This window comes from Engystomops pustulosus, chromosome 4 (genome assembly GCF_040894005.1).
Source record: "Engystomops pustulosus chromosome 4, aEngPut4.maternal, whole genome shotgun sequence".
Classification (NCBI taxonomy): domain Eukaryota; kingdom Metazoa; phylum Chordata; class Amphibia; order Anura; family Leptodactylidae; genus Engystomops; species Engystomops pustulosus.
Window position 1 is genome coordinate 218108848 of NC_092414.1, and position 19712 is coordinate 218128559.

Sequence of the window (19712 nt, forward strand, 5' to 3'; positions counted from 1 at the left end):
GGAACATCTCGCAGGTGAACTTCAATTCCAAATGTTGTAATTCTTATGAAATAAAGGACAGGAGCGTTTTTTTTAGTTGACCCATAGGGGGGGGGGGGGAATCTATCATAAACTAGTACCTGGTGCAAAACCCCACCCTCCGGCCTCCCGATAAATCGGGCAGGGGTTGTGCTCCGCCTGGTCTGGCCTGACCCAGAATTGCACTGTAGACTGCACCAGTCCCTGGTTGTGCGCACCCCACTGCCGGGCGCACCCTCTTCACCCCTCTCATGCTGACCTGGCTTGTAGGTGCCATGAGGGGGGAAATGGGCACGAATCCAAGATGTAAACCAGAAATTGTGCCTATTACAGGGCTTATGCACCAGAAAAACTCACCCTGATAAATCTCACCACACCCCTTCACCCCCCTTATCTGTTGTTTTCCAATATTTATCTACAAAGAATTACCAGAGCCCCTCCATGCAGCAGATTCACAGGCTGTTACAATGAGCAAAACATGTCTCACCCTCCCGCTGCTCTCTCCATCCTCCCTCTGTCAGTGTAATGAAGAAGGAAGTGCAGGGGGGAGGGGGAAACTCTCTGCTCATTGTAACAGCCTGTGAAGCTAATTAGAATAATTGTAAAAGTTGATTTTAGGAGGAAGAAGGTCATGGATAACGAATGTAGGAAGATTCCCAAAGTCATGATGCCTGGATCTACAAGTGATGTTCCTGGATTTTCAGGGTGGATTTCTTTTAACATTGATCCATTTAACCCACAAGTTCATGACCCCTGACCCCAGTCTGCTACATTTATGATGTCAAGGTCCTGTCAGGATAACATTGGGGTGGGATATCCTTCTCCTGTCCTGATAGTTTGTTACAATGTATCAGTGGAGGGAACATGCTGCAGCTTTGTATATTCTGGATACAATTGTAGCACAGACAGCTCAGTCACATGACACGACGGACACCGATTCCCCACAATGAATAATCTTTATTTACAATGTCCCTGTAAACACAGCACAATATGGCGGCACAAAATGTCTGGTGATTCCCTCCAGAAAAAATTCTGTATTCAATTTTATTGGAGTTAAAAATACATCTGTACACGCATCCAGCGAGAACAGGAGGGAGAAGAGGAGAAGCTTTCAGCCTTCATTCTGTGAGGAGAAGAGAAGGAAGAAGATAAGAGACAGCGACACATGATACAAGTCATCCCCATGCCTCATCCCAAAGGAGGTGTAACACCTATGTCATAACTCTAGGGGGCGCTACAGGAGGTACAATGTGAGGATACAGGGATCAGGGACTGTCACTACTGATATTACATCACTAGGAGGCGCTACAGGAGGTACAATGTGAGGATACAGGGATCAGGGACTGTCACTACTGATATTACAGCACTAGGAGGCGCTACAGGAGGTACAATGTGAGGATACAGGGATCAGGGACTGTCACTACTGATATTACAGCACTAGGAGGCGCTACAGGAGGTACAATGTGAGGATACAGGGATCAGGGACTGTCACTACTGATATTACAGCACTAGGAGGCGCTACAGGAGGTACAATGTAAGGATACCGGGATCAGGGACTGTCACTACTGATATTACAGCACTAGGAGGCGCTACAGGAGGTACAATGTAAGGATACAAGGATCAGGGACTGTCACTACTGATATTACATCACTAGGAGGCGCTACAGGAGGTACAATGTGAGGATACAGGGATCAGGGACTGTCACTACTGATATTACATCACTAGGAGGCGCTACAGGAGGTACAATGTGAGGATACAGGGATCAGGGACTGTCACTACTGATATTACAGCACTAGGAGGCGCTACAGGAGGTACAATGTGAGGATACAGGGATCAGGGACTGTCACTACTGATATATCATCACTAGGAGGCGCTACAGGAGGTACAATGTGAGGATACAGGGATCAGGGACTGTCACTACTGATATTACATCACTAGGAGGCACTACAGGAGGTACAATGTGAGGATACAAGGATCAGGGACTGTCACTACTGATATTACATCACTAGGAGGCACTACAGGAGGTACAATGTGAGGATACAGGGATCAGGGACTGTCACTACTGATATTACAGCACTAGGAGGCGCTACAGGAGGTACAATGTGAGGATACAGGGATCAGGGACTGTCACTACTGATATTACAGCACTAGGAGGCGCTACAGGAGGTACAATGTGAGGATACAGGGATCAGGGACTGTCACTACTGATATTACATTACTAGGAGGCGCTACAGGAGGTACAATGTGAGGATACAGGGATCAGGGACTGTCACTACTGATATTACAGCACTAGGAGGCGCTACAGGAGGTACAATGTGAGGATACAGGGATCAGGGACTGTCACTACTGATATTACATCACTAGGAGGCGCTACAGGAGGTACAATGTGAGGATACAGGGATCAGGGACTGTCACTACTGATATTACAGCACTAGGAGGCGCTACAGGAGGTACAATGTGAGGATACAGGGATCAGGGACTGTCACTACTGATATTACATCACTAGGAGTCGCTACAGGAGGTACAATGTGAGGATACAGGGATCAGGGACTGTCACTACTGATATTACATCACTAGGAGGCGCTACAGGAGGTACAATGTGAGGATACAGGGATCAGGGACTGTCACTACTGATATTACAGCACTAGGAGGCGCTACAGGAGGTACAATGTGAGGATACAGGGATCAGGGACTGTCACTACTGATATATCATCACTAGGAGGCGCTACAGGAGGTACAATGTGAGGATACAGGGATCAGGGACTGTCACTACTGATATTACATCACTAGGAGGCACTACAGGAGGTACAATGTGAGGATACAAGGATCAGGGACTGTCACTACTGATATTACATCACTAGGAGGCGCTACAGGAGGTACAATGTGAGGATACAGGGATCAGGGACTGTCACTACTGATATTACAGCACTAGGAGGCGCTACAGGAGGTACAATGTGAGGATACAGGGATCAGGGACTGTCACTACTGATATTACAGCACTAGGAGGCGCTACAGGAGGTACAATGTGAGGATACAGGGATCAGGGACTGTCACTACTGATATTACATCACTAGGAGGCGCTACAGGAGGTACAATGTGAGGATACAGGGATCAGGAACTGTCACTACTGATATTACATCACTAGGAGGCGCTACAGGAGGTACAATGAGAGGATACAGGGATCAGGGACTGTCACTACTGATATTACATCACTAGGAGGCGCTACAGGAGGTACAATGTGAGGATACAGGGATCAGGGACTGTCACTACTGATATTACAGCACTAGGGGGCGCTACAGAAGGTACAATGTGAGGATACAGGGATCAGGGACTGTCACTACTGATATTACAGCACTAGGAGGCGCTACAGGAGGTACAATGTGAGGATACAGGGATCAGGGACTGTCACTACTGATATTACATCACTAGGAGGCGCTACAGGAGGTACAATGTGAGGATACAGGGATCAGGGACTGTCACTACTGATATTACATCACTAGGAGGCGCTACAGGAGGTACAATGTGAGGATACAGGGATCAGGGACTGTCACTACTGATATTACAGCACTAGGAGGCGCTACAGGAGGTACAATGTGAGGATACAGGGATCAGGAACTGTCACTACTGATATTACAGCACTAGGAGGCGCTACAGGAGGTACAATGTGAGGATACAGGGATCAGGGACTGTCACTACTGATATTACATCACTAGGGGGCGCTACAGAAGGTACAATGTGAGGATACAGGGATCAGGGACTGTCACTACTGATATTACATCACTAGGAGGCGCTACAGGAGGTACAATGTAAGGATACAAGGATCAGGGACTGTCACTACTGATATTACAGCACTAGGAGGCGCTACAGGAGGTACAATGTGAGGATACAGGGATCAGGGACTGTCACTACTGATATTACATCACTAGGAGGCGCTACAGGAGGTACAATGTGAGGATACAGGGATCAGGGACTGTCACTACTGATATTACATCACTAGGAGGCGCTACAGGAGGTACAATGTGAGGATACAGGGATCAGGAACTGTCACTACTGATATTACATCACTAGGAGGCGCTACAGGAGGTACAATGTGAGGATACAGGGATCAGGGACTGTCACTACTGATATTACATCACTAGGAGGCGCTACAGGAGGTACAATGTGAGGACACAGGGATCAGGGACTGTCACTACTGATATTACATCACTAGGAGGCGCTACAGGAGGTACAATGTGAGGATACAGGGATCAGGGACTGTCACTACTGATATTACATCACTAGGAGGCGCTACAGGAGGTACAATGTGAGGATACAGGGATCAGGGACTGTCACTACTGATATTACAGCACTAGGAGGCGCTACAGGAGGTACAATGTGAGGATACAAGGATCAGGGACTGTCACTACTGATATTACATCACTAGGAGGCGCTACAGGAGGTACAATGTGAGGATACAGGGATCAGGGACTGTCACTACTGATATTACATCACTAGGAGGCGCTACAGGAGGTACAATGTGAGGACACAGGGATCAGGGACTGTCACTACTGATATTACAGCACTAGGAGGCGCTACAGGAGGTACAATGTGAGGATACAGGGATCAGGTACTGTCACTACTGATATTACATCACTAGGAGGCGCTACAGGAGGTACAATGTGAGGATACAAGGATCAGGGACTGTCACTACTGATATTACATCACTAAGAGGCGCTACAGGAGGTACAATGTGAGGATACAAGGATCAGGGACTGTCACTACTGATATTACATCACTAGGAGGCGCTACAGGAGGTACAATGTGAGGATACAGGGATCAGGGACTGTCACTACTGATATTACATCACTAGGAGGCGCTACAGGAGGTACAATGTGAGGACACAGGGATCAGGGACTGTCACTACTGATATTACAGCACTAGGAGGCGCTACAGGAGGTACAATGTGAGGATACAGGGATCAGGGACTGTCACTACTGATATTACATCACTAGGAGGCGCTACAGGAGGTACAATGTGAGGATACAGAGATCAGAGACTGTCACTACTGATATTACATCACTAGGAGGCGCTACAGGAGGTACAATGTGAGGATACAGGGATCAGGGACTGTCACTACTGATATTACATCACTAGGAGGCGCTACAGGAGGTACAATGTGAGGATACAGGGATCAGGGACTGTCACTACTGATATTACATTACTAGGAGGCGCTACAGGAGGTACAATGTGAGGACACAGGGATCAGGGACTGTCACTACTGATATTACAGCACTAGGAGGCGCTACAGGAGGTACAATGTGAGGATACAGGGATCAGGGACTGTCACTACTGATATTACATCACTAGGAGGCGCTACAGGAGGTACAATGTGAGGATACAGGGATCAGGGACTGTCACTACTGATATTACAGCACTAGGAGGCGCTACAGGAGGTACAATGTGAGGATACAGGGATCAGGGACTGTCACTACTGATATTACATCACTAGGAGGCGCTACAGGAGGTACAATGTGAGGATACAGGGATCAGGGACTGTCACTACTGATATTACAGCACTAGGAGGCGCTACAGGAGGTACAATGTGAGGATACAAGGATCAGGGACTGTGACTACTGATATTACATCACTAGGAGGCGCTACAGGAGGTACAATGTGAGGATACAGGGATCAGGGACTGTCACTACTGATATTACATCACTAGGAGGCGCTACAGGAGGTACAATGTGAGGATACAGGGATCAGGGACTGTCACTACTGATATTACAGCACTAGGAGGCGCTACAGGAGGTACAATGTGAGGATACAGAGATCAGGGACTGTCACTACTGATATTACATCACTAGGAGGCACTACAGGAGGTACAATGTGAGGATACAGGGATCAGGGACTGTCACTACTGATATTACATCACTAGGAGGCGCTACAGGAGGTACAATGTGAGGATACAGGGATCAGGGACTGTCACTACTGATATTACATCACTAGGAGGCGCTACAGGAGGTACAATGTGAGGATACAGAGATCAGGGACTGTCACTACTGATATTACATCACTAGGAGGCGCTACAGGAGGTACAATGTGAGGATACAGAGATCAGGGACTGTCACTACTGATATTACATCACTAGGAGGCGCTACAGGAGGTACAATGTGAGGATACAGGGATCAGGGACTGTCACTACTGATATTACATCACTAGGAGGCGCTACAGGAGGTACAATGTGAGGATACAGGGATCAGGGACTGTCACTACTGATATTACATCACTAGGAGGCGCTACAGGAGGTACAATGTGAGGATACAGGGATCAGGGACTGTCACTACTGATATTACAGCACTAGGAGGCGCTACAGGAGGTACAATGTGAGGATACAGGGATCAGGGACTGTCACTACTGATATTACATCACTAGGAGGCGCTACAGGAGGTACAATGTGAGGATACAGGGATCAGGGACTGTCACTACTGATATTACAGCACTAGGAGGCGCTACAGGAGGTACAATGTGAGGATACAGGGATCAGGGACTGTCACTACTGATATTACATCACTAGGAGGCGCTACAGGAGGTACAATGTGAGGATACAGGGATCAGGGACTGTCACTACTGATATTACAGCACTAGGAGGCGCTACAGGAGGTACAATGTGAGGATACAGGGATCAGGGACTGTCACTACTGATATTACATCACTAGGAGGCGCTACAGGAGGTACAATGTGAGGATACAGGGATCAGGGACTGTCACTACTGATATTACATCACTAGGGGGCGCTACAGGAGGTACAATGTGAGGATACAAGGATCAGGGACTGTCACTACTGATATTACATCACTAGGAGGCGCTACAGGAGGTACAATGTGAGGATACAGGGATCAGGGACTGTCACTACTGATATTACATCACTAGGAGGCGCTACAGGAGGTACAATGTGAGGATACAGGGATCAGGGACTGTCACTACTGATATTACAGCACTAGGAGGCGCTACAGGAGGTACAATGTGAGGATACAGGGATCAGGGACTGTCACTACTGATATTACATCACTAGGAGGCGCTACAGGAGGTACAATGTGAGGATACAGGGATCAGGGACTGTCACTACTGATATTACAGCACTAGGAGGCGCTACAGGAGGTACAATGTGAGGATACAGGGATCAGGGACTGTCACTACTGATATTACATCACTAGGAGGCGCTACAGGAGGTACAATGTGAGGATACAGGGATCAGGGACTGTCACTACTGATATTACAGCACTAGGAGGCGCTACAGGAGGTACAATGTGAGGATACAGGGATCAGGGACTGTCACTACTGATATTACATCACTAGGAGGCACTACAGGAGGTACAATGTGAGGATACAAGGATCAGGGACTGTGACTACTGATATTACATCACTAGGAGGCGCTACAGGAGGTACAATGTGAGGATACAGGGATCAGGGACTGTCACTACTGATATTACATCACTAGGAGGCGCTACAGGAGGTACAATGTGAGGATACAGGGATCAGGGACTGTCACTACTGATATTACAGCACTAGGAGGCGCTACAGGAGGTACAATGTGAGGATACAGAGATCAGGGACTGTCACTACTGATATTACATCACTAGGAGGCACTACAGGAGGTACAATGTGAGGATACAGGGATCAGGGACTGTCACTACTGATATTACATCACTAGGAGGCGCTACAGGAGGTACAATGTGAGGATACAGGGATCAGGGACTGTCACTACTGATATTACATCACTAGGAGGCGCTACAGGAGGTACAATGTGAGGATACAGAGATCAGGGACTGTCACTACTGATATTACATCACTAGGAGGCGCTACAGGAGGTACAATGTGAGGATACAGAGATCAGGGACTGTCACTACTGATATTACATCACTAGGAGGCGCTACAGGAGGTACAATGTGAGGATACAGGGATCAGGGACTGTCACTACTGATATTACATCACTAGGAGGCGCTACAGGAGGTACAATGTGAGGATACAGGGATCAGGGACTGTCACTACTGATATTACATCACTAGGAGGCGCTACAGGAGGTACAATGTGAGGATACAGGGATCAGGGACTGTCACTACTGATATTACAGCACTAGGAGGCGCTACAGGAGGTACAATGTGAGGATACAGGGATCAGGGACTGTCACTACTGATATTACATCACTAGGAGGCGCTACAGGAGGTACAATGTGAGGATACAGGGATCAGGGACTGTCACTACTGATATTACAGCACTAGGAGGCGCTACAGGAGGTACAATGTGAGGATACAGGGATCAGGGACTGTCACTACTGATATTACATCACTAGGAGGCGCTACAGGAGGTACAATGTGAGGATACAGGGATCAGGGACTGTCACTACTGATATTACAGCACTAGGAGGCGCTACAGGAGGTACAATGTGAGGATACAGGGATCAGGGACTGTCACTACTGATATTACATCACTAGGAGGCGCTACAGGAGGTACAATGTGAGGATACAGGGATCAGGGACTGTCACTACTGATATTACATCACTAGGAGGCGCTACAGGAGGTACAATGTGAGGATACAGGGATCAGGGACTGTCACTACTGATATTACATCACTAGGAGGCGCTACAGGAGGTACAATGTGAGGATACAGGGATCAGGGACTGTCACTACTGATATTACATCACTAGGAGGCGCTACAGGAGGTACAATGTGAGGATACAGGGATCAGGGACTGTCACTACTGATATTACATCACAAGGAGGCGCTACAGGAGGTACAATGTGAGGATACAGGGATCAGGGACTGTCACTACTGATATTACAGCACTAGGAGGCGCTACAGGAGGTACAATGTGAGGATACAGAGATCAGGGACTGTCACTACTGATATTACAGCACTAGGAGGCGCTACAGGAGGTACAATGTGAGGATACAGAGATCAGGGACTGTCACTACTGATATTACATCACTAGGAGGCGCTACAGGAGGTACAATGTGAGGATACAGGGATCAGGGACTGTCACTACTGATATTACATCACTAGGAGGCGCTACAGGAGGTACAATGTGAGGATACAGGGATCAGGGACTGTCACTACTGATATTACATCACTAGGAGGCGCTACAGGAGGTACAATGTGAGGATACAGGGATCAGGGACTGTCACTACTGATATTACATCACTAGGAGGTGCTACAGGAGGTACAATGTGAGGACACAGGGATCAGGGACTGTCACTACTGATATTACATCACTAGGAGGCGCTACAGGAGGTACAATGTGAGGATACAGGGATCAGGGACTGTCACTACTGATATTACATCACTAGGAGGCGCTACAGGAGGTACAATGTGAGGACACAGGGATCAGGGACTGTCACTACTGATATTACAGCACTAGGAGGCGCTACAGGAGGTAAATTGTGAGGATACAGGGATCAGGGACTGTCACTACTGATATTACATCACTAGGAGGCGCTACAGGAGGTACAATGTGAGGATACAGGGATCAGGGACTGTCACTACTGATAATACAGCACTAGGAGGCGTTACAGGAGGTACAATGTGAGGATACAGGGATCAGGGACTGTCACTACTGATATTACATCACTAGGAGGCGCTACAGGAGGTACAATGTGAGGATACAGGGATCAGGGACTGTCACTACTGATATTACATCACTAGGAGGCGCTACAGGAGGTACAATGTGAGGACACAGGGATCAGGGACTGTCACTACTGATATTACAGCACTAGGAGGCGCTACAGGAGGTACAATGTGAGGATACAGGGATCAGGGACTGTCACTACTGATATTACAGCACTAGGAGGCGCTACAGGAGGTACAATGTGAGGATACAGGGATCAGGGACTGTCACTACTGATATTACATCACTAGGAGGCGCTACAGGAGGTACAATGTGAGGATACAGGGATCAGGGACTGTCACTACTGATATTACATCACTAGGAGGCGCTACAGGAGGTACAATGTGAGGATACAGGGATCAGGGACTGTCACTACTGATATTACATCACTAGGAGGCGCTACAGGAGGTACAATGTGAGGACACAGGGATCAGGGACTGTCACTACTGATATTACAGCACTAGGAGGCGCTACAGGAGGTACAATGTGAGGATACAGGGATCAGGGACTGTCACTACTGATATTACAGCACTAGGAGGCGCTACAGGAGGTACAATGTGAGGATACAGGGATCAGGGACTGTCACTACTGATATTACATCACTAGGGGGCGCTACAAGAGGTACAATGTGAGGATACAGGAATCAGGTACTGTCACTACTGATATTACATCACTAGGAGGCGTTACAGGAGGTACAATGTGAGGATACAGGGATCAGGGACTGTCACTACTGATATTACAGCACTAGGAGGTGCTACAGGAGGTACAATGTGAGGATACAGGGATCAGGGACTGTCACTACTGATATTACAGCACTAGGAGGTGCTACAGGAGGTACAATGTGAGGATACAGGGATCAGGGACTGTCACTACTGATATTACAGCACTAGGAGGCGCTACAGGAGGTACAATGTGAGGATACAGGGATCAGGGACTGTCACTACTGATATTACAGCACTAGGAGGCGCTACAGGAGGTACAATGTGAGGATACAGGGATCAGGGACTGTCACTACTGATATTACAGCACTAGGAGGCGCTACAGGAGGTACAATGTGAGGATACAGGGATCAGGGACTGTCACTACTGATATTACATCACAAGGAGGCGCTACAGGAGGTACAATGTGAGGATACAGGGATCAGGGACTGTCACTACTGATATTACAGCACTAGGAGGTGCTACAGGAGGTACAATGTGAGGATACAGGGATCAGGGACTGTCACTACTGATATTACATCACTAGGAGGCGCTACAGGAGGTACAATGTGAGGATACAGGGATCAGGGACTGTCACTACTGATATTACATCACTAGGAGGCGCTACAGGAGGTACAATGTGAGGATACAAGGATCAGGGACTGTCACTACTGATATTACAGCACTAGGAGGCGCTACAGGAGGTACAATGTGAGGATACAGGGATCAGGGACTGTCACTACTGATATTACATCACTAGGAGGCGCTACAGGAGGTACAATGTGAGGATACAGGGATCAGGGACTGTCACTACTGATATTACATCACTAGGAGGCGCTACAGGAGGTACAATGTGAGGACACAGGGATCAGGGACTGTCACTACTGATATTACAGCACTAGGAGGCGCTACAGGAGGTACAATGTGAGGATACAGGGATCAGGGACTGTCACTACTGATATTACAGCACTAGGAGGCGCTACAGGAGGTACAATGTGAGGATACAGGGATCAGGGACTGTCACTACTGATATTACAGGACTAGGAGGCGCTACAGGAGGTACAATGTGAGGATACAGGGATCAGGGACTGTCACTACTGATATTACAGCACTAGGAGGCGCTACAGGAGGTACAATGTGAGGATACAGGGATCAGGGGCTGTCACTACTGATATTACATCACTAGGGGGCGCTACAGGAGGTACAATGTGAGGATACAGGGATCAGGGACTGTCACTACTGATATTACATCACTAGGAGGTGCTACAGGAGGTACAATGTGAGGACACAGGGATCAGGGACTGTCACTACTGATATTACAGCACTAGGAGGCACTACAGGAGGTACAATGTGAGGATACAGGGATCAGGGACTGTCACTACTGATATTACAGCACTAGGAGGCGCTACAGGAGGTACAATGTGAGGATACAGGGATCAGGGACTGTCACTACTGATATTACAGGACTAGGAGGCGCTACAGGAGGTACAATGTGAGGATACAGGGATCAGGGACTGTCACTACTGATATTACATCACTAGGAGGCGCTACAGGAGGTACAATGTGAGGATACAGGGATCAGGGACTGTCACTACTGATATTACAGCACTAGGAGGCGCTACAGGAGGTACAATGTGAGGATACAGGGATCAGGGGCTGTCACTACTGATATTACATCACTAGGGGGCGCTACAGGAGGTACAATGTGAGGATACAGGGATCAGGGACTGTCACTACTGATATTACATCACTAGGAGGTGCTACAGGAGGTACAATGTGAGGACACAGGGATCAGGGACTGTCACTACTGATATTACAGCACTAGGAGGCGCTACAGGAGGTACAATGTGAGGATACAGGGATCAGGGACTGTCACTACTGATATTACAGCACTAGGAGGCGCTACAGGAGGTACAATGTGAGGATACAGGGATCAGGGACTGTCACTACTGATATTACATCACTAGGAGGCGCTACAGGAGGTACAATGTGAGGATACAGGGATCAGGGACTGTCACTACTGATATTACATCACTAGGAGGCGCTACAGGAGGTACAATGTGAGGACACAGGGATCAGGGACTGTCACTACTGATATTACAGCACTAGGAGGCGCTACAGGAGGTACAATGTGAGGATACAGGGATCAGGGACTGTCACTACTGATATTACATCACTAGGAGGCGCTACAGGAGGTACAATGTGAGGATACAGGGATCAGGGACTGTCACTACTGATATTACAGGACTAGGAGGCGCTACAGGAGGTACAATGTGAGGATACAGGGATCAGGGACTGTCACTACTGATATTACAGCACTAGGAGGCGCTACAGGAGGTACAATGTGAGGATACAGGGATCAGGGACTGTCACTACTGATATTACATCACTAGGGGGCGCTACAGGAGGTACAATGTGAGGATACAGGGATCAGGGACTGTCACTACTGATATTACATCACTAGGAGGTGCTACAGGAGGTACAATGTGAGGACACAGGGATCAGGGACTGTCACTACTGATATTACAGCACTAGGAGGCACTACAGGAGGTACAATGTGAGGATACAGGGATCAGGGACTGTCACTACTGATATTACAGCACTAGGAGGCGCTACAGGAGGTACAATGTGAGGATACAGGGATCAGGGACTGTCACTACTGATATTACATCACTAGGAGGCGTTACAGGAGGTACAATGTGAGGATACAGGGATCAGGGACTGTCACTACTGATATTACAGCACTAGGAGGCGCTACAGGAGGTACAATGTGAGGATACAGGGATCAGGGACTGTCACTACTGATATTACAGCACTAGGAGGTGCTACAGGAGGTACAATGTGAGGATACAGGGATCAGGGACTGTCACTACTGATATTACAGCACTAGGAGGTGCTACAGGAGGTACAATGTGAGGATACAGGGATCAGGGACTGTCACTACTGATATTACAGCACTAGGAGGCGCTACAGGAGGTACAATGTGAGGATACAGGGATCAGGGACTGTCACTACTGATATTACAGCACTAGGAGGCGCTACAGGAGGTACAATGTGAGGATACAGGGATCAGGGACTGTCACTACTGATATTACAGCACTAGGAGGCGCTACAGGAGGTACAATGTGAGGATACAGGGATCAGGGACTGTCACTACTGATATTACATCACAAGGAGGCGCTACAGGAGGTACAATGTGAGGATACAGGGATCAGGGACTGTCACTACTGATATTACAGCACTAGGAGGTGCTACAGGAGGTACAATGTGAGGATACAGGGATCAGGGACTGTCACTACTGATATTACAGCACTAGGAGGCGCTACAGGAGGTACAATGTGAGGATACAGGGATCAGGGACTGTCACTACTGATATTACATTACTAGGAGGCGCTACAGGAGGTACAATGTGAGGATACAAGGATCAGGGACTGTCACTACTGATATTACATCACTAGGAGGCGCTACAGGAGGTACAATGTGAGGATACAGGGTTCAGGGACTGTCACTACTGATATTACAGCACTAGGAGGCGCTACAGGAGGTACAATGTGAGGATACAGGGATCAGGGACTGTCACTACTGATATTACATCACTAGGAGGCGCTACAGGAGGTACAATGTGAGGATACAGGGATCAGGGACTGTCACTACTGATATTACATCACTAGGAGGCGCTACAGGAGGTACAATGTGAGGATACAGGGATCAGGGACTGTCACTACTGATATTACAGGACTAGGAGGCGCTACAGGAGGTACAATGTGAGGATACAGGGATCAGGGACTGTCACTACTGATATTACAGCACTAGGAGGCGCTACAGGAGGTACAATGTGAGGATACAGGGATCAGGGGCTGTCACTACTGATATTACATCACTAGGAGGCGCTACAGGAGGTACAATGTGAGGATACAGGGATCAGGGACTGTCACTACTGATATTACAGCACTAGGAGGCGCTACAGGAGGTACAATGTGAGGATACAGGGATCAGGGACTGTCACTACTGATATTACACCACTAGGAGGCACTACAGGAGGTACAATGTGAGGATACAGGGATCAGGGACTGTCACTACTGATATTACAGCACTAGGAGGCGCTACAGGAGGTACAATGTGAGGATACAGGGATCAGGGACTGTCACTACTGATATTACATCACTAGGAGGCGCTACAGGAGGTACAATGTGAGGACACAGGGATCAGGGACTGTCACTACTGATATTACATCACTAGGAGGTGCTACAGGAGGTACAATGTGAGGATACAGGGATCAGGGACTGTCACTACTGATATTACATCACTAGGGGGCGCTACAGGAGGTACAATGTGAGGATACAGGGATCAGGGACTGTCACTACTGATATTACATCACTAGGAGGTGCTACAGGAGGTACAATGTGAGGATACAGGGATCAGGGAGTGTCACTACTGATATTACATCACTAGGAGGCACTACTGGAGGTACAATGTGAGGATACAGGGATCAGGGACTGTCACTACTGATATTACATCACTAGGAGGCACTACAGGAGGTACAATGTGAGGATACAGGGATCAGGGACTGTCACTACTGATATTACAGCACTAGGAGGCGCTACAGGAGGTACAATGTGAGGACACAGGGATCAGGGACTGTCACTACTGATATTACATCACTAGGAGGCACTACAGGAGGTACAATGTGAGGATACAGGGATCAGGGACTGTCACTACTGATATTACAGCACTAGGAGGCGCTACAGGAGGTACAATGTGAGGATACAAGGATCAGGGACTGTCACTACTGATATTACATCACTAGGGGGCGCTACAGGAGGTACAATGTGAGGATACAGGGATCAGGGACTGTCACTACTGATATTACATCACTAGGGGGCGCTACAGGAGGTACAATGTGAGGATACAGGGATCAGGGGCTGTCACTACTGATATTACATCACTAGGGGGCGCTACAGGAGGTACAATGTGAGGATACAGGGATCAGGGACTGTCACTACTGATATTACATCACTAGGAGGCGCTACAGGAGGTACAATGTGAGGATACAGGGATCAGGGACTGTCACTACTGATATTACATCACTAGGAGGCGCTACAGGAGGTACAATGTGAGGATACAGGGATCAGGGACTGTCACTACTGATATGACATCACTAGGAGGCGCTACAGGAGGTACAATGAGAGGATACAGGGATCAGGGACTGTCACTACTGATAATACAGCACTAGGAGGCGCTACAGGAGGTACAATGTTTCGGGGATTGCTACTGCTGATATAAGAACACTGGGGGGCGTTACACCACATCACGTTCTACCTTGGAGTTCTGTCTCGTGGCTCTTACATCTCCTTTTTGGTCACTCACCTTTCCCTTCTTCCGGCAGTCCCCGCATATGATTCCGATGAGGCCATTAATGATCTGAGATGTGCAGAGGATAAACTCTAGAGCTCCGATCCCCAGGAGGATGGAGAAGAGGACGATGTTCCAGAGCACCACGTTGGGCGGTTGTACACAGATGTCCCAGCTCTCCTTATGTGTGAGGTAGCTCACACTGGTGGGGAAACAATACGGGAAGCCATTAGTGGGAGGAGCTTGTCTGCCCTGAGGTCTAGAGTAGATGGTCTCCATGATGGGAGGACTTGTGGTTGACCACCTCATCTACTGTAAATAGAAACAATCTACAATAACTGGTATGGATGAAGATTCCTCATCATTAAGCCGACGTGGACATAGACCTATGACTTACCCTTGCACAGAGTTGGTGAACACATTTTTAGGTTTAGGTCTTCTCAGTCAAGACCCCCCATCTTGTGTCCTTCCTATGGAGAACTATGACAAAACCTTGTTGAGCTCTTCTCTACTTCACCTCATGGAGACCAAATAGTCTTCAGATATATCCACAGATGTAGAACTTGTAACCAGACAAGGTCAGTCGGAAGTACGTCTTGAAGATGCACAGTTGACCTCAGTGGTGAAGAAGCCATTAGTTCTCAGCTCCTCCATTCAACCTGTCAGTGGCGTGGACCTAGACCAAACTAGTGAGGTCATCATGGTCATCGAGTTAAAGTCACTGACGGCAGAAGACATGCTCAAGAGGACTCAGGTGAGTCTTCCCCGTAAAGGGGGTTGGACCGTTCCACTAGCTCTAACGCAATAACTCAATTTAAAGGTTTTAGAGGCCCACCATATTGAAGAGGTTGATGTCTGGTGGGCCCCCAGATTATATTTGGTTGGTCCTAAGAACTTCAGTCTAACACCAGGGAAATATACAGTGTGGGGACATCAAGAGACAGCAGACCATGTAGAGTTTCGGGTGTTATACCGTGTTCGAGTCACTACAGAGTGGTAGAAGACCCCATGGAAGCACTAAGGGGTTAATGTAAGGTGGTGCAGCTCAATATATGTATGACATAGTTATGAGATTACCCACTGAGAACCTGAGATCTCTGAGACTATAGAGACCTCTCACATGGTCCATTCCTTGTGGATGAACCATCCAACCAACACATTAGATCCAACATTTCTCTAACTTTGGTCTTTTAATGGAAATCCCTTGGATGCTTAAACCTTATCAGAGAGTCAAGACTGAAGGCCACGGGCAGAATGATTGCTCTGGTGACCTAATCCACTAATACAGTCCCACACATAGTCTCTGGTCTTCAAAAGACCTTCTCCTTCACTCTCCTATGAACCATTCTTCTCACAACTTCTCCCGAGTGTCCTCCCTACCCAGGAACTTCATACCAGAATGTACCAGACTGTCCTCCTCCTTCTTCCAATCCTTCACTCGTGACCTGAAGAACCATCTCTGTAGAATTTCCTACCACATGAATTAACCCCCCTGCTCTTCTCCATCACCTTGTGTCTCTACCTACCTTCCCACACAGATTGGGGCAGATTTACTTACCCGGTCCATTCGCGATCCAGCGGCGCGTTCTCTGCGGTGGATTCGGGTCTTCCAGCGATTCACTAAGGTAGTTCCTCCGACGTCCACCATGTGGCGCTGCTGCGCTGAAGTCTGCCAAGGCCCACCGGAGTGCACTGAAGTTCACCGGCCTATACTTGGTGAAGGTAAGCGCGAGTTTTTCCGAATCCATAGGGTTTTCGTTCGGCCACGCCCCCCCGTTTTCCGTCGCGTGCATGCCAGCGCCGATGCTACTCCTAATATAAATAATATTAGAAATAATAATAATATTGGGTATAGGTTGGGCTATTGATCCTTCCATCTCTATCACAATAGGTTCAGTTTTTGGTTGAGGTCTTACTTGTTGTACACTTACACGCTGTTCAGTACCCAACAGCCGATGGGTGCCCTTCTTCTCTCCCTTCCTACCATCAGGCACCATCATCCCACCTACTGTGACCCTAAAAGCTGCCTCTAGAGACTTCAAGGCTGGATCTTAACATGCAAATCCGACCACCGCTATAGGAGGACATCAAGTGCCAAAAACGTGTTGACACATCAGAGGATAGTTATGGGTTCTTACTTTAACTTAGACATGTGGTAATCCCAATCTGCGTCTTTGCCAGTGTTATTATTCGCGTTACACAAAGGTCCATCTGACAATGCTGTCCCTGACACCACCACACAGTAGAAGCTTCCGAGGGCTCCAAATATTGAAGATATGAATGACCGCAACATCTGCAACGGAACAAGAAAAGCGTAAAATAAAACACCGTAGTATCAGGAGACACTACACATATGTATCACATCACTGATGGGAGTATAATATGGCGGTGACCCTTCATATTGCTCTTGGAGTCCACCAAGTTTGCTTCCATTGGGTACCAAAAATTTACACATCCTCTTTCCAACTATTACTTGTATTTTGTTTCCAAAAATCTCACATTGTGACAAATATCAACCAAGTGCCATAGTGTAGGTGAGCACAAGGTTTCTCCAAATGAAGAGTAACATTCCCATTCTCAGAGGCTTCCGGCCAGAAGAACTTGAAGTCTGGGGCAGGGGCGTAGCAGGGACAGGTTGCAATCAAGTGTCTTCTCACCAAAGCACACATCATAGGACTCCATTTTTAAGCTTCACCTTAATCTTTCCGTACTAATCTGGAATTACACCCTGGTTTATTATACTCTGTACACAACCAGATCAGCAGGTGAAGATCGTTGTGGAAGCTCAAGAGGCAGAACTTGGCTCTAAGGTGACCTGAATGGTTGGAGATCATTGATATATTATTGATTGCAGCTTTGGTTGAAACTGGAGCTTTAAACATGACCTAAGTCAGTGATGTCCAACCTTTTAGAGAATGAGTGCCCAAAATGAGACCCAAAACACACAAGCTTTTCCCAAAGTACCAACAAGGAAATGTAGGCAGTAACAAACTTATTTCTACCAGAATCTTTGAGCTCCAATCCGACCCTGTCCACACCTTCTCACACTTCGGACAGGACCAGGCAGCACAGGATGGGTCACTTTAAAATATCAGGGCACTACTTGGACTGCCTGAGACTGCACGCATGTCTGGCAAACTCTGTGCCTGGGAGACAGCCCGAGTGCCCACAGAGAGGTCCCGAGTGCCATCACTGGCACCAGTGCCATAGGTTCCCCACCACTTACCTAAGTCATTGAAAGTTTACAGGATGGCCCAATGGTCCAGTGTAGACAAGTTTAGCCCCAATTCTATTTCACTGCTCCGTTAAACATAGACATGATCCACATAGAGAATCAAGACTTACCCGGCACCTATTACCGCAGCATCCTTCACCGCAGCAGCCTTTACCACCGGCACGTATGGCATTACATGAAGGGCACAGCATCTACGGAAAGGGAAGATGTCAACCACAAACATAATGGTCATGGTCCAGCCCGGGGGTTAGGGGGGAATCCGTGTCAGTCGTGTTACCTGAAGCTGCTCTTCCTCATTGCAAAATCTATTCCAAGACCCTCAACTGCAATGGATCGTTCTTAATACCCCATCAGATTATACCCCTGAAGGACAGTCTACTATTGTCCTTGACAAACCCATGACCCCTTTGGTGTCACTTTCTCACCCGTAAAATAGAGAGACATATACACAATCCGCTCAAGTTTCCAGTTTTTCCATCACCCAAGAAGGAGAGGAATCAACACAAATTTGTCTTAGCATCAAAAGACGCATCAATACTTACAAACAGACCACTGCCCAGGAGACCACCCATCAGCCAGACCTGTGTAGTAATATGGTTGGTCCATGTCGTTTCTCCATTAGGAAAGATCAGCAGGAGGTTTGCAATCATACAAATAAAAGCCATGGGCAGGAGCGAGAGCCCCACGAAGCGGGAACATTTTCCCGTACACATCCTCCAGGACAGGAGATCTGATGCTGCTTCTCTGAGAGTCCTGTGTGTCTGCTCTAA

At 47.8% G+C, this 19712-nt stretch overlaps 1 protein-coding gene across 1 annotated transcript; it reads right to left on the reverse strand.

Annotated features, from left to right (window-relative positions):
- Nucleotides 1–955: 955 nt before the first annotated feature.
- On the reverse strand, nt 956–19712 carry TM4SF5 (transmembrane 4 L six family member 5). The gene is made up of 5 exons (XM_072144687.1): nt 19485–19712; nt 19053–19133; nt 17846–18000; nt 15723–15909; nt 956–1141 (listed from the first exon to the last, which is right to left on the reverse strand). The coding sequence occupies exons 1-5, from the start codon at nt 19653–19655 to the stop codon at nt 1130–1132; spliced, it is 606 nt and encodes a 201-aa protein (XP_072000788.1). The 5' UTR covers nt 19656–19712; the 3' UTR covers nt 956–1129.

What these genes read in the sequence shown, in the direction of transcription:
- TM4SF5 (XM_072144687.1), bottom strand. Translation starts at nt 19,655, where the DNA reads ATGTGTACGGGAAAATGTTCCCGCTTCGTGGGGCTCTCGCTCCTGCCC. An exon ending in TCCTGGGCAGTGGTCTGTTT is followed by an intron (nt 19,134 to 19,484) that starts GTAAGTATTGAT and finishes CCCTTTCCGTAG; the next exon opens with ATGCTGTGCCCTTCATGTAA. An exon ending in GCTGCGGTAATAGGTGCCGG is followed by an intron (nt 18,001 to 19,052) that starts GTAAGTCTTGAT and finishes GTTCCGTTGCAG; the next exon opens with ATGTTGCGGTCATTCATATC.